General features: G+C 38.4%; 1 protein-coding gene across 3 annotated transcripts in view; it reads right to left on the bottom strand.

Moving 5' to 3' along the window:
• dlg1b (discs large MAGUK scaffold protein 1b) overlaps nucleotides 1-15,293 on the bottom strand; it is a 428,423-nt gene that overhangs the window by 54,887 nt on the left and 358,243 nt on the right. For all 3 annotated transcript variants that reach the window (XM_060834674.1, XM_060834676.1, XM_060834675.1), the window contains exons 13-14: nucleotides 12,086-12,242; nucleotides 10,711-10,813 (exon numbers count right to left, since the gene is read on the bottom strand). In XM_060834674.1, coding sequence (XP_060690657.1) covers nucleotides 10,711-10,813; nucleotides 12,086-12,242 — 260 coding nt within the window. The remainder of the gene's footprint in view (nucleotides 1-10,710; nucleotides 10,814-12,085; nucleotides 12,243-15,293) is intronic.

Genomic DNA, 15,293 nt, shown 5'->3' with positions numbered 1-15,293 from the left:
AACTGAATTATCAGTCACGTTTTGTTACAACCACTGGCCTGAAACAGTTGGCACTATCTTTTCTTCTTTGCACCATCTCTACAGAATGTGAGGGTCTTTTTACCCTAAAATCATGGGGCTGAAGGCCAATTTCTATTTCCATGCTAGTTGATTTAGACATATACTGCAGATCTAATTTTTTATACTTAAAAATATAAATATATCACCAAAATTCAATTTTAATAGATACATTTACATAGCAAGACATTGAAAACAATTAATAATTTGTAAGCCCTTTTTAATATCAGCTTCTTCTTGCACAGATCAATTACTGTATAATGATGGTGCAAATATTTGACTAGTGAAGTAGGTTACATGTATTAATATTAAGCTTAATTGTTCAATTCATGTAACAAGTGATGCAAGCAACTTGCATCGTGTATAAATATTTCGAACGATCTGAAATTACGTGCTGTGCTTTCTATTTGATTGTCCTCAGAAAATATTTGAAAAGTAGCTTATTTAATGTTTATTAGAATTAACAGCATTGTAAGAAATGACACTTGTACAATTCACTCTATCAGAGGACTATTTCATTACTGAGACTAATGAACAAACAGTCTTTCTTAATATGGACATTAATGTTCAGATTAATCCATGATAAGTGGAAGACGAAACAGCAGTTTCAACAGTCATTTTAAAAAAAAGGTTATAGCACGCCAAGGTTGGCCCATCTGCACCATCAGGACCTACACTTCCACAAAACTGCATAATTAAAGAGGAGCTGCAGGAATGTCCATGTTTGGACCAAGACTGTAATGAGCACAGTGACTAGGTCATGGCTATTCAAGTGTTGCCTGATAGAAATGCTGAAAAGAACTTTCATCGCTTGGCTGATGATTAGTAGACTGATAGAGTATTTAGTTGACAGATTGGATTAGTCTTGCATTTTGTGTACAGGACATACTTGAGCAATTCTACAAACTCTCGTTGAGATGCCAATGTTGCAGTTGCACTGGAATAACTTGGCCAGGAGAAGATTGTTCTGGATAATAGTCCTCAGCGAAACACTACTGGGCTGTGACCACGGCCCTCAGCTGTTATATTGTGTTCTTATATAACTGAGCAGCACCTGAAGGTCTGGAAGACAGCTCATTTTATTAACATACGAAGGTGCTAACACAAGTCCTCACTCTTCTATGCCCACGTATGGAACCCATTGTATCTTTGCACAGTTCCATGCAAAGTTCCAGGCCATGACTGGACATTAATCAGTCAACAAAGAAACACAAGATCCTGGATAATACACAATATTAGAGATACTGGGATTTTGTTTTGGAAGGATTTGGAGTTGAAACTAAGATTTTATCATTCAGAACCTAAGAATGAAGCAGAGTAGAGAATTCAGCCCCTTGTCTACTGCATCTTCATAAGAGCATGGCTGTTCTTACCTCAGCCTCATCGCCACTCTCCAAAACCATTCAACCCATTACTAATTAAAACCTTTCTGCTTATCTCTTTAAATTTCAGTGCCCCAGCTTCCCCTGTACTCTGGAGTAGCGATTCCACAGATTCACAACCTTTTGAGAGAAGTAATTCCTCATCTTTTCTAAATCCTACCACCCTTTAGCCTAAACTATGACCCCTTGTTCTAGATTGCCCCAGAAAGGGAAGATCTTTTCTACCTCAACTTCGTCAATCCCTATTAGCATATTATATAACTCTATTAGATCTCCACTCATCCTTCTGATCTCTTCTCATAAAACAAGCCTTTAATCTCTGGAATTAATCGAGTGAATCTTCTCTGAACTGCCTCCAATGCAATTATAATCTTCCTCAAAAGAAGAGGGAACCAAAACTATATGCAGCACTCCAGATATCTTGTACAATTGCAACAATACTGCTCTACCTTGATAATCCATTGCTTTAGCAATAAATACCAAAATTTAATTTGCCCTCCTTATTACCTATTGTACCTACATACTGGCTTTCTACAATTCATGCATGAGGACACCCAGTTTCCTCTGCACTGAAATATTTTGAAGATTTCCTCTATTTAGAAAATAAATTGTTTTTCTATTCTTCTAACCAAAATGGATAATTTTGAACTTAACCGTATAAATCTTCATCTGTTAAATCTTGGCCTGTTCATCTAAGGTTTTAAAATTTCTTATTTCTTCATCACAATGTAGCTTTTCCACCTATTTTTGTATCATCTCCAAAATGTGGCATAGCATATTCTATCCTTGCATCTCTGACATTAATGCAGGCTGCAGACAGCTGGGGCCCCAAGGGCGTAACCCTACAGCACCACACTCGTTATGTCTTGTCAACCAGAAAAAAAAAGACCCATTTATTCTGCCTCTCTGCTTTTTGTTTGTTAACAAATCCCTCTATCCAAGCTGATATACTACCCATAACCCCATGTGATCTTACTTTTGTATTAACCTTTTGCACAGTCCCTTATCAAATGTCTTTTGGAAGTCCAGGTACCTGACATCTAAAGGAACCTCAATTTGCTTGTTACATCTTCAAAGAACTCTAACAAAATAGACAATCACAATTTACTCTTCACAAAGTCATGCTGACACTCATGGATTGCATTTTGACTTTTCAAATGTCCTGTTGCTCCTTCCTGAACAATGGACTCAAACAATTTTTCAATACCCAACATTAAAACTGCTGGTCTAACGTTCCCAGACCAGCAGGTGAGAAAGTAAACTTTTTTCTGTTATCAATGTAAGTTGTGTTGCTTAAGAACATCTGGAACCTCCTGTGAATATGGTTAAGTGAATAACCATGCTAAACCAATTACAAGAATTAAAATATTATTTATTAAGTCAGGTCTCACTCTGGGATCTGGCTTGTTCAGTAGTACCATCAACTCTGATCATAAAATACTGCACAACAGCTATTGAAAATAAAAATAAATCAAGTGATATAGAAGACATTTTTTAAAATTCACTCATGAGTCATGGATGCCACTGGCTGGCTGGCCAGCATTTATTGCTCATCCCTAGGTACCCTTGAGAAGGTGGTGGTGAGCTACCTTCTTAAACCGCTGCAGTCCACCTACAGCTGGTTGAAACTCAATACCATAAGAGAGGGAATTCGAGGATTTTGACCCAGTGACAGTGAAATAACAGAAATATATATTTCCAGGTCTGGATGGTGAGTGACTTGGAGGGGAATGTGCAGATGGTGGTATTCCCAAGTATCCACTACTCTTAGCCTTCTAGATGGAATGAAGTTTAGAAAATGCTGTTTGAGGATCTTTGGGGAATTGCTGCAGTGCATCTTGCAGATAGTACACATGGCTGTGACTGAGCATCGGTGGTGGAGGGAGTAGATGCTTGTGGTTGTGGTGCCAATCAAGCAGGCTGCTTTGCTCTGGATTGTGTCAAGCTTCATGAATGTTACTGGAGCTGTAGGCAAATGGGGATTATTCCATCACACTCCTGACTTGTGCCTTATAGATGGTGGACAGGCTTTGGGCAATCAGGCGCATTACTTGCCACAGTATTTCTAGCCTCTGACCTGCTCTTGTAACCATTGTGATCAGTTGCATTTCTGGTGTGTGGTTACCCTAAGGATGTTGATAAGGGGATTCAGCGGTTGTAACACCATTGAGTTCCAAGGGATGGTGGTTAGATTGCCTTTAATTGGTGATGGTCATAGCTTGGAATTTGTGTGGCATGAATGTTACTTGCCACTTATCAGCCGAAGCCTGCTTATTGCTGAACAGGTGCTGCTTGACAGCACTGTTAATGACACAGTCTAGATTAGAGTGGTAGTAGAAAAGCACAGGTCAGGCAGCATCCGAGGAGCTGGAAAATTGGCAAAAGCCCTTCATCAGGAATGTTGATGACACAGTCCATCGCTTTACTGTTAATTGAAAGTAGACTGATGGGACAGTAATTGGCCTGGTTAGATTTGTCCTGCTTGTTTTGTGAAGGACATAACTCGTAATTTTCTAATTGGTCATGTAGATGCAAGTGTCGTAGAAAAGCTTGGCGATTGACTATTTTGTATTAGATCAAATTCCACCATCTGCTGCGACAGTTTTCGAACTCGCACCCTGAGGATGTTAGTTGAGTTTCTAGATTAATAGTTGGGAAAATAGCACAGCAGCAAGTCAAAGTTCAAACTGTTTCCCAATGCTATCTATTAGAGTCTCAACCCCAGAGAATTCTTTTTTGTCTAAAAACAAAGTGCTGGAGAAACACAGTAGGTCTGACAGAACATGAGGAAAACAGAGTTAACATTGAATTCGGTGATATCTTGTCAGAATTGAACACAGCTATGAAATGTTGACATTTATGCCGATGACATTATTTTGTGTGGGAAGAAAAAGAGGTGAGATAGTTCCCTGCCCTACCACTCCATATCCACCCCATGATTAGCATAAATATCATAATTTCCCAGCTGCTTTCAGTTCTAAAGTGTCACTGAACTCAAAATGCCAACTTTTTCTCTCCATATATCCTGCCAGACCTGCTGAGTTTCTCCAGCACTTCATTTTTGTTTCAGATCTCCAGCTGGTACGTTAATTTATATTTCTACCTCAACTCTAGATTTCCACTTAACTGACTCCTTCCAATTTCTCATCTTTTGACCGTAGAGACAATTTTTTAACTCCTCTTCGCATCTGCAGGAATAAAGTTTCACAGTTGTGAGGGCCTGGACTATCTCATTTCTAATAACTTGAAGATGCAACATGAGCTGTCCTGGCTTGAAAACTCCAAAGAGTAGAAAACAAGTTCTGCTGAAATGAATGGTTCCCCTAAATTGTAATCTGTTCTCCTTCTAGGAGGAGGACTGTTTTTTCAGGCATTTGTTCTGCTTGACATAAACCCCACAGTATAGCCAACAAGGCCAGAGGGTTTTGCAAAGCAACTGGCTGAAGTCAAATAGCTTCTTAGTAATAGTGAAGTTAGGTCAATGTTCCAGAATGACTTTGACCTTTTTGACCAAAATACCTCCGTCTTCATTTTAGAATCCAACTTCCAAAAATGATAATATCTATTAATGCACCTTGCATCAGTTTCTTGTTTTAATATACATTGGAATGAATAAAATATTACAACTTTTAAAATAATAATTTTCAAAATATCCAAACAGTGCACCACCACAACTTGCTGTTGCCACTTGGTATAAAGATGATAAATAATTAACCATCCCATTATGCCAGAAGACTCAGTTTGTGAAGCTCCAAGACCTTCTTCAACTCAGTCTACAGAAGTAGGAATTGTTTTATCACCATTAAAATTGAGCTATGAACCAAATGACTACATTTATAAACAAAGAAGTTTATGCCCAAAATAGCTTTTAATTGAAGCTTTTGCAATCGCTTCAAGGAGTGATGCTTTTTGAAGTACATATATTTAGAATTTAGTTATAAGCAACAGATTTTCCATGCACCCAAAACAAAGAGGCATGTACACAGTTTAACCTCTGATAATTCAGTCAGTCATTGTTAAGCTTAAAAATTATTGGGTTGTTCTTTCAAAGAGCTAGCAAAAAGGACATTGGACTGGATGGCCTCCAGCTTTGATATATTACTCCATAATCACAAAGTAAACAACATAAAGGACACAAAGTAGGAATTCAGCTAATAATATCATTGTGAACTGCAATCTTCGAACTAAAAACAAACTGTAAAACTGACTCCAGCAATTTTGTTCCTTAATATGAAGTAAAAGAATTCTATAGTTATATCCAAATGTTAAAAAAATGCACACATTAAAACATTAGATATATATTTTTATTGTACACACTATAATTTTATGTAATTAATTGCAAGTTACTCAAATAAATTCTGTCAACTGCAACAATTACACTAGGTGGTAGATGAATGATCAAGTGAATATTAAAATCTTGGGTAGAAGCTGGCATGCCAGTAATCTAAAATACAAGGGTTCGTACACCAGAGAGCTCCACTAAGCCAATTTATTAAAACTGAACATATGACTAACAAATGAGTTTATCATGCTAAGTTACCTCATAAGAGTTTGAACTCTTAGCATCTAGTTTTAGGAAAGACCCCTCTGTAACTGGGTCCAGGCACTTTGGGCAAATTTAATGCAATTAGGACAGCACTTTGAATGTTGTGGCTTGCTGGGATTTACAGAAACCATCCCAAACAGATGCCACATAGCGCTTTGGCTGAAGACAGAACAACTCTGAGCCACAAAAATTACAATTTTAAACATATGCTTGAACAGCAGGTTCAGTGTATTTTATGTAGGTTTATTGCCATTGCAAACTGTGCTTATAATCTTTCAGTCACCATGTTGCAACACAAGTGGGCAGCTCCAGAATTGAATACAAAGACCATGCTGAACGTCCAGTAACATTAAGTATAGTGATATGTATAACATACACAGAAATCTAGAATCCTTATAAATACGTACAATGGAATAGCATTCTAATACTGGTCAATTGCTGAACTTAAATACCAATAACTATGTTTAACAGAAGGCCCTGAGTTGTTACACTGCACCTTTGTGCGAGCAGACAGATGTCTTAACTGTAGTGACAAGTAAAATGCCTCTTCCAATTAAACAGAAACAGTTTAACACACAGTGCAAGTTAATATTTAGTTTATTTCCTCCAGAATAATATTCAAAGCTGTCCACATATGGGCCTTGATGGCTTGCTGTGCAATATTAATAAATCGTTTCTGTTCTGCAGTACCCTCCTCCTCAAAGCAACATTGCTCAGGTGAACATAATTAACATAAAAATTAATAAACATTCCTTGGGGCAATATGTATCATCAGTCTTGTTACATGTGGTGTGAGAAAATGAGATGTCTTTTCTTGGCACAGAGCCAGAGAAAGTCTCTGTTAATGATAAGGTAACAGAAGACCCTGAACCACAGCTTTTCGAAGCACCCTGCAAATTTCTAATTGCGTGAATATAAAGCATGGAATGAGGGGGAAACAAACATCCATCAAGTTCCAACTTTCCCAAGTCCTGACACTACTTATCATTATGAAGTCCTAGCATAAAAAATAATCTCAATGGTAGCCACTCAACCAAAGGTACTGTCTTCAAGAAGCTAGTGTTATAGCACACACTCCCAAACAATTATCGAGTCAAACTATAGGGATTCATTTCATAATTAAAGCTCACGATTAATGTTTGATCAGTACATTCTAAAGATGATAAGTCAATGTCATTTACCATCTATACTGTCATGTTGTCTAAAGCTTTCATCTTCACTATTCACCACAGTCTATAGACTTAACGTAGATCCAGCAAAGGTAACAAGGCAGACAAACAAATGGATAGTCATAATAATCTCATCAAGGATGGTCATGACTAACCAGATTCCAGTCTCAACATCACTTGCCGATCTGTCGCCTCTCCATAATCCTTGCAAACCACAAATCTCAGCTTTAAATATATTTAACGATCCAGCCTCCAGTGTCCACAAGGAAAGAGAATTATTCATTTCCCTCTATAATGTGAGACGTAACTTGTAAACTCATGTCCCTTGTTCTAGATTTCTCCATGAAGGGGAGCAACTGAACGTCACCTAATCAAGCCCCATTCAACATGTTGTGAAACTTGAAAGCGTTCAGAAAAGATTTATAATGATGTTGCCAGGGTTGAAGGATCTCAGCTATAAGGAGAGGCTGAACAGGCTGGGGCTGTTTTCCCTGGGGCGTCAGAGGCTGAGGGGTGACGTTATAGAGGTTCATAAAATCATGAGGGGCATGGATAGGATAAACAGACAAAGCTTTTTCCCTGGGGTCAGGGAGTCCAGAACAAGAGGGCATAGGTTTAGGGTGAGAGGGGAAAAATATAAAAGAGACCGAAGGGGCAACTTTTTCACACAGAGGGTGGTGCATGTATGGAATGAGCTGTCAGAGGAAGTGGTGGAAGCTGGTACAATTGCAACATTTAAGAGGCATTTGGATGGGTATATGAATAGGAAGGGTTTGGACGGATATGGGCCGGGTGCTGGGAGGTGGGACTAGATTGAGTTGGGATATCTGGTCGGCTTGGATGGGTTGGAACAAAGGGTCCGTTTCCCTAGTGCATATCCCTATGACTCTATGAGCTGCAACATGTGAAAAACTCATTCCTCCCAGCAATCAGCACTGCGCAATGGAATCTCTAATGAAATTACATCTCTCCTTAAGCAAGGAGACCAACATGGCAAAAGGTACTCAAAGTGCAATTTCACCAATGCCTTGCACACTTATAGCAAAACTTCCTTCCATTTAAACTACAACCCCCTTACAAAGGCAAATCTTCCATTTGCTTACTTGTTTTCTCTGTATGCTTTTTTTGAGATTTACGTACAAGGAAACCCAGATCACTTTCTGCAATAGCACTCTGAAGTCTCTTTCCATTTAAATAATGTTTTTCTATTTTCTCCAAAGTGAGCACTTCATATTTTCAGATTGTACTGCATCTACCAAATTTTTGCCCATTCAATTAAGTGACTTACACGTCTTTGTGGACTCTGCATTCTTCTCACACATACTTTCCTACCTATCTTTGAATTGTCAGTACATTTGGCTAAAGAAGATCCCTTCATTGAAGGCATTAATGAAGACTGTAAACTGTTGAGGCTGCAATATTGATTCCTGCATCACTCCACTCGCTAGTTTACTAATAGAATATTTCTTTTTTTTGTTTCCTGTTAGGTAGTCAATTCTTTATCCATGCTAAAAAATCATTCCCATGTTCTCAATCTTCTATCTTGTGTAGTAAACTTATGGAATGTGGCACCTTATGGAATGCCTTATTAAAAATCCAAATACACCAAATACCCTTTATCCACTGTCCTTGTTGCTTCCTCCAAGTGTTCAGCCAATTGCAAACTGTTATAATCCTAGCTGATGTAATTACTGAATAAGTCAAATTCCAGAATGAAATCTGGCTTGACAGATCATATTTTATTTAAAATGGCAGTCTTTCACTGAAACTTAAATAGACAAAGCTTCAGATTTGGTTTTAAAAATAAATAGTTTATTACACAAACACAATACAAACTAAGCTGTCTATAAATGAACAGTTTAAAAGAATTTAAAACACATGGCAATATAAAATCCATCTACTCCCTTATACCCATTACCCTTCAGTTCCTCAATAAAGTCAGAGAAATTTTCCTTCCTTGCTTAATCTGTAAGTTTGACTTAACTGCTTTGTTAGTAGACAAGCAGGAGGCTGGAAGAACACAGCAAGCCAAGCAACATCAGGAGGTGGGAAAGTCAACATTTCGAATATAACCCTTTTTCAGGGTTATACCCGCAGGGTTAAACCCGAAAAGTTGACTTCTCCGCCACCTGATGCTGCCTGTTTTGCTGTGCTCTTCCAGACTCCTACTTGTTCATTTTGGGTTCCAATATCTGCAGCTTTTTTGTCTTTATCTGCTTGTTGCCTCAATTACTGTTCTGTGAACTGTGAAGTATTTTCCTGAATACTCACACCACAAATGTTAGACTTTCTCGTGATTTAGTTGACAAATGACAAGCAACAAATGGAAGACCACTACAGCAGGCGTAATAGAGCACAATTAAATGAACACCTACAAGCTATTTGTTAGATAACTCCACCTACAAACAGTGATAGATCCTGAATGATACATTCAAATATCGTTAGAAAGAATATCTACATCTATGCTCAGTTTCTATTTTAACCCAACAACGGGGATTGGCTGCATCAAATTTCAGTTCATGATCATCCTGAATTTCAAAGCCTAAATGCCAAATAATTATTAGCCATTAAGATAAAATTAAACCCTGCTCCATAAGCAGAGATTGGGCCTTCTCAATGCATCCAACATGCTTACAATATCTACCCACATTCAAGGTGGTTTTGGTGACTCAAGAAAGACAATCATCCTCATCTTCAACGGGTAGCCAATTATTATGAAAATAAGGCAATAATAAGGAATTTAATGAAAAATTGATGAACATTAGTGTATTAGTTTCTTTGAGACAATTATAGAGTTAGTTATATAGCACGGAAGCAGACCATTCTGTCCAAGTTGTCCATGCTGACCAGATATCCTAAATTGATCTAATCATTTTTCCCAGCAATTTGCACCTATCGCTCTAAACCCTTCCTCTTCATATACCCATCTGGATACCTTTTAAATGTTCTAATTGTACCAGCTTTGGCCACATCCTCTGGCAACTTTTGTCATACACGCACCACCCTCGACGTGAAAATGTTGCCCCTTCGGTCCCTTTTACATCTTTCCCATCTCACCTTAAACCTAGGCCCTATTGTTTTGGACTCCCCCACCCTGGGGAAAAGTCTTTGGCTATTTACCCTATCCATGCCCCTCATGATTTTATAAACCTCTGCAACATCACCCCTCAGCCTTCAATTCTTTGAGAATATTATCATACGTAGATTCACTTACAATGTATGAAACCAATAACCAAAAATTCACATTCCTGTACATCAGCAAATTTTAAATGAGATTATTGAGAGACACTCACTGAACAATTTATACATAACTAACACATTGGAAATTACACTTCCAATGGAGACAGATTGAAAAGCTAACCATGTCTGAGTAACTAATAGAAAATACACACAGGATATTTTGTAAACGCTCATCAGGAAACACCAGACATTTTAATTCATTATTTTAACATCTTGCTTAAGGTTTACCAAATATACAGCTGTAGCACGACACTTATATAAAAGTACAACATTAATTTGTTTCCTGAATGAAGTTTAACTGCTCAAAAACACTCACCTTCAGGCCTGTATTGTGCCACAATTGTGACTGCTTGCCCAGCATTTTTCAGTGCTGCTGCTGCCTGCTCATGAGTGGCACTCCGCAAATCAATACCATTCACCTGCATCAAAGAGAGATTTGAAATCTAAGTTTTGAAATGAACACTCAGACCTTTTGTGCATCCCTGCAGCGTTCAAATATTAGTTTGAGAAAGTAGCATATCAGTTACATCATAATTACATAAATAACACTTCTAAAAATTCAAAGTAAGTTATTTAACTTTTAATGATTGAGATCCTGAAACACTTGCTTCACTGTCTCCTGTCAGTGAAACGCAAAAGGACAGCAACAATTTCTTTAAAAGAACTGCTGTGTTTGTGTAATCTGTATTTTTAAAAAAATATTTGCAAGCATTAAATTGACATCCAATAAACATATAGCTCCTCAGATCAACAGTCTGCTTCAACAATTCCATAACAAAACAGAGGCAGCTGAAAAGTCTAAACAGCACAAGATAAGGAAAGATTAAAGCTAAGTCCATCACCTTCAAGAGTTAAGAAATTATTTGTAAACGTTGGTTTACAGCAACATGGAAAAGGGGGGTGGGATGGTGATGACAGTGAAATTTTATCTTTAGATATTCCAGTTCAAGCAAAGACAGCAGTGAACGTCACAGTGCTATCAGCACCTATTCCTAATTTTACACTGAATTGAGAAGAATAGTCTATTTTAGGTAAATGTATTTTGATTTCTATGGATGTGATTAATGCAAGACATAAATGTTTAACCAACAGAAAATGTGTACCGAAGCTGCTTGGTTTTTACATTTCCTGTTTTGAGTTTAGTGTTTTAATATAGAATTATTTTTTTCCCTTGCAGACAGGGAACAAACATTGCTGTTACTTAAAATCATTGTTCCTTTCTCAATCTAATGTCAATATAAATCACTGCTAGTCCATAATCTTAAATCCTAGCATGGATAAATTTTACTTTATATAACAAGTCTTTGCTTGTGAAAATTGACTTATTAAAAATAAATTAAAGGAATCTACTCAATTAAATTAATCAATACTGGTTTGATTCAAATATTTCACAGATCTTCATAGATAAAACATTGCAGAACAAACATGGGATATTTTGCTTTAATAAGTTAACAGTCAAACATTCCATGCAATCCCTCTCTATGCAGGTACCATTGAGATTTTAATAGATGCGTAAAAATGATTAGAAGTTCATTGATGGGTTTTGGGAAGCAGAGTAAAGCAATCAGGTCATTCAGGAAATAAACATAAGGGGGTTGATAATTCCATCAAAAGGCAACTCCACAAAAACAAAGCTACTAGACTGATCAGGGAATAAAGAAATTTAAAATTCAAGATGCTGGAAGTTGTACCGAAATAATCCTGTCCCCTTTTCTTAGTTCACCACTCAGGTCAGCTGGGCCTCCTGCCAATATGAAGGAAATAAAAATTCCTTCCCCATCTTCACCACCGACAATATTAAAGCCCAGACCAGTTGATCCTCGATGTAGCACCACCTTTCTGGGTTCCCTAGAATAACAAAAAAAAAGTTAAAGAAGCAACTTACCAAATACTCAGCTCAATTTGTTTCATTAGAGTAAATTATTATTAGAGAGAGAATGTTTTCTCAGATCAAGCCAAGTGTGCGCTGGACATACAGTTAATGGCTAGAGAGATTATTAAAGCCCTTGCAGGCTTAAACACAGACACCATATAGTGGCAGAGTTAGTTTCAAAACATTGGTTCACTGGGTGTGTTTCTATTCACATTCTTCTGGCTTTTAGTGGTAGAAGGAAATGTGGAAATGTGGAAAAGTGTGAAAAGAGGACGTGAATTGAATCTGTGGAAGACATATTTCTCGCAAGATGACATCCTTGAAGACATTATTTAAAAATTTAGAGAACAGTTAAGTTGTTTTCCTCGTAAACCCAGTCAGGAAAGCAACAGGAAAAATGAACCACGGTTCCTGCTCCTCCTCTCTATTGGATATACCAAATCAGACTCAAGATCAGTCCAACTGGTTTGAAGAAAGGGACAGCTAGATAATGGTTACTTAGACAAACCACCAAAGTGCTGTAAACAGATACTGCTAGACGAAAGTTAAGCATTTCAGCAGAAAACATCTACTGTCCTGAGGAATCAAATCTGAAAGAACTGCGGATGATGTAAATCAGAAACAAAAACAGAAGTTGCTGGAAAAGCTCAGCAGGTCCGGCAGCATCTGTGAAGAGAAATCAAGAGTTAAATTGTTGGGTCTGGTGACCCTTCCTCAGAACTGATGGTAGCTAGGAAGCTATCGGTTTTTATGGAGAAGGGTTGAGGGGAGGGTCTTGCCACCCCCAAACCCACACATCAGACCTAGTTATCACATAATCTGCCATTAGACACTATTGTTCACCACTAACCATCTCTATTAACAGCCATTCACTCTCCCAACCAGATTTTTATCCACTACTTTGTCTGTTGAACTGTCTTCTTTCTCTCAGAGCTCTATCCCCACCTATCATTTACTCCTTACCCCACTCATCATTGATAGCCATAGATGAGGTGCTGGAGGTTGGCTAACGTGGTGCCACTATATAAGAAAGGTGATGAGGAAAGCTCGGGGACTATCCACCAGTGAGTCTGACAACGGTGAAGGGCAAGTTGTTGTAGAGAATTCTGAGAGGCAGGATTTACAAGTATTTGTAAAGGCAAGGACTGATTTGGGATAGTCAACATAGTATAGGGCTTGGGAAATAGTGTCTCATTAACTTGATTAAGTTTTTTTTGAAGTAGTGAGAAGGAGGACTGATGATAGCAGAGCGATGGGCATGATCTATACAGACTTCAGTAAGGCGTTCGACAAGGTTTCTCATGGTAGACTGGTTAGCAAGGTTAGATCACAGAATACAGGGAGAACTAGGGATAGTGAAGACATTTGGTATGCTTTCCTTTATTGGTCAGAGTATTAAATATAGGCCTTGGGAGGTCATGTTGCAACTGTACAGGATATTGGTTAGGTCACTGTAGGAATATTGCGTGCAATTCTAGTCTCCATCCTAACTGAAGAATGTTGTGAAACTTGAAAAGGTTCAGAAAAGATTTGCAAGGATGTAACCAAGTTTGGAGGATTTGAGCTATAGAGAGAGGTTGAATAGGTGAGGGCTGTTCTCCCTGGAGCATCGGAGGCTGAGGGGTGACCTTATAGAGGTTCACAAAATCATGAGAGGCATGGATAGGATAAATAAACAAAGTCTTTTCCCTGGGGTGTGTGTGTGTGTGTGTGTGTGTGTGTGTGTGTGTGTGTGTGTGTGTGGGGGGGGGGTCCAGAACTAGAGGGCACTGGTTTAGGGTGAGAGGGGTAAGATATAAAAGGGACCTAAGGGGCAATGTTTTCACGTGGAGGGTGGCACATGTATGGAATGAGCCACCAGAGGAAGTGGTGGAGGCTGGTACAGTTGCACCATTTAAAAGGCACTTGGATGGGTATATGAATAGGAAGGTTTTGGTGAGATTTGGGCCAGGAGCTGGCAAGTGGGACTAGATTAGGTTGGGATATCTGGTGGCATGGATGATTTAGACCAAAGGGACTGTTTCCAAGCTGTACATCTCTATGACTCTATTTGGAGACAGAACTGGCTTGAAAATAGAAGGCAGAGGGTAGTGGTGCATGGTTGCTTTTCAGACTGGGGGCCTGTGACCAGCGATGTGCCACATGGACTGGTGCTGGGTTTTCCACTGCTTTTTGTCATTTATATAAATGATTTTGGTGTGAACATAGGAGGTAGAGTTAATAAGTTTGCAGATGACACTAAAATTGGAGATGTAGTGGACAGCGAAGAAGATTACCTCAGAGTACAATGGGATCTTGATCAGATGGGCCAATGGGCTGAGGATTGGCAAATGGAGTTTAAATGTGAGATACTACATTTTGGAAAGGCTTGTGCACAGCAATTTGAGTTGAGAGATGGAACTGAAAATGGAGGTTTCTCTGATGGGGCAAAATATGCCAAATTGATGGATACTAAGGGCAATATTATTTAGAATTTGAGGGAGGTCAGTGATGAAGTAAGCACTTTCAGCAGTAAACACCTGCATTTTCCCTTCACACCTGCTGTTCAGGCTGACCAACATCAGGGGGCAGCAAACTTCTACATTATTGATCAAGTATTTTTTTATATACCTAAAAGTTAATACAAATCTAATTATTACTCAAAGATGTAGGTTGTTTAATTTTGGATGCAAGGCCATCTTTCACGGCCACAGGCCATCCTGGCCAATGACTTATTTTTGGAGTATCATCCCTGCTGTCATGCAGAAACTGCATCAGCAAGATCTTACAAACCGCAACGTGAAACTGATTATATATAGTCTGGTTTAGTTATGTTGCTTGAGGGATAACTGTTGACCAGGACACAAGGAAGTCTTGCCACTACTTCTTTGAAGTAGTGGTAAGAATCTTTTATCTCAACCTAAAAGGACAGATATATGTCAACTTCATATCCAATGCAGGCTTAAGGTTTTATTTGAAAATTGACATTTCAGTTAGCGCCTCGCTGGGAATATCAACAACCTTTCGCTCCCAATAAGCCATGGCTT

The sequence above is a fragment of the Hemiscyllium ocellatum genome, chromosome 13, assembly GCF_020745735.1.
Source record: "Hemiscyllium ocellatum isolate sHemOce1 chromosome 13, sHemOce1.pat.X.cur, whole genome shotgun sequence".
In the NCBI taxonomy this organism is placed as follows: Eukaryota; Metazoa; Chordata; class Chondrichthyes; order Orectolobiformes; family Hemiscylliidae; genus Hemiscyllium; species Hemiscyllium ocellatum.
The sequence above is the reverse complement of the archived record's forward strand: the minus strand, read 5'-3'. Positions and strand labels throughout refer to the sequence as shown.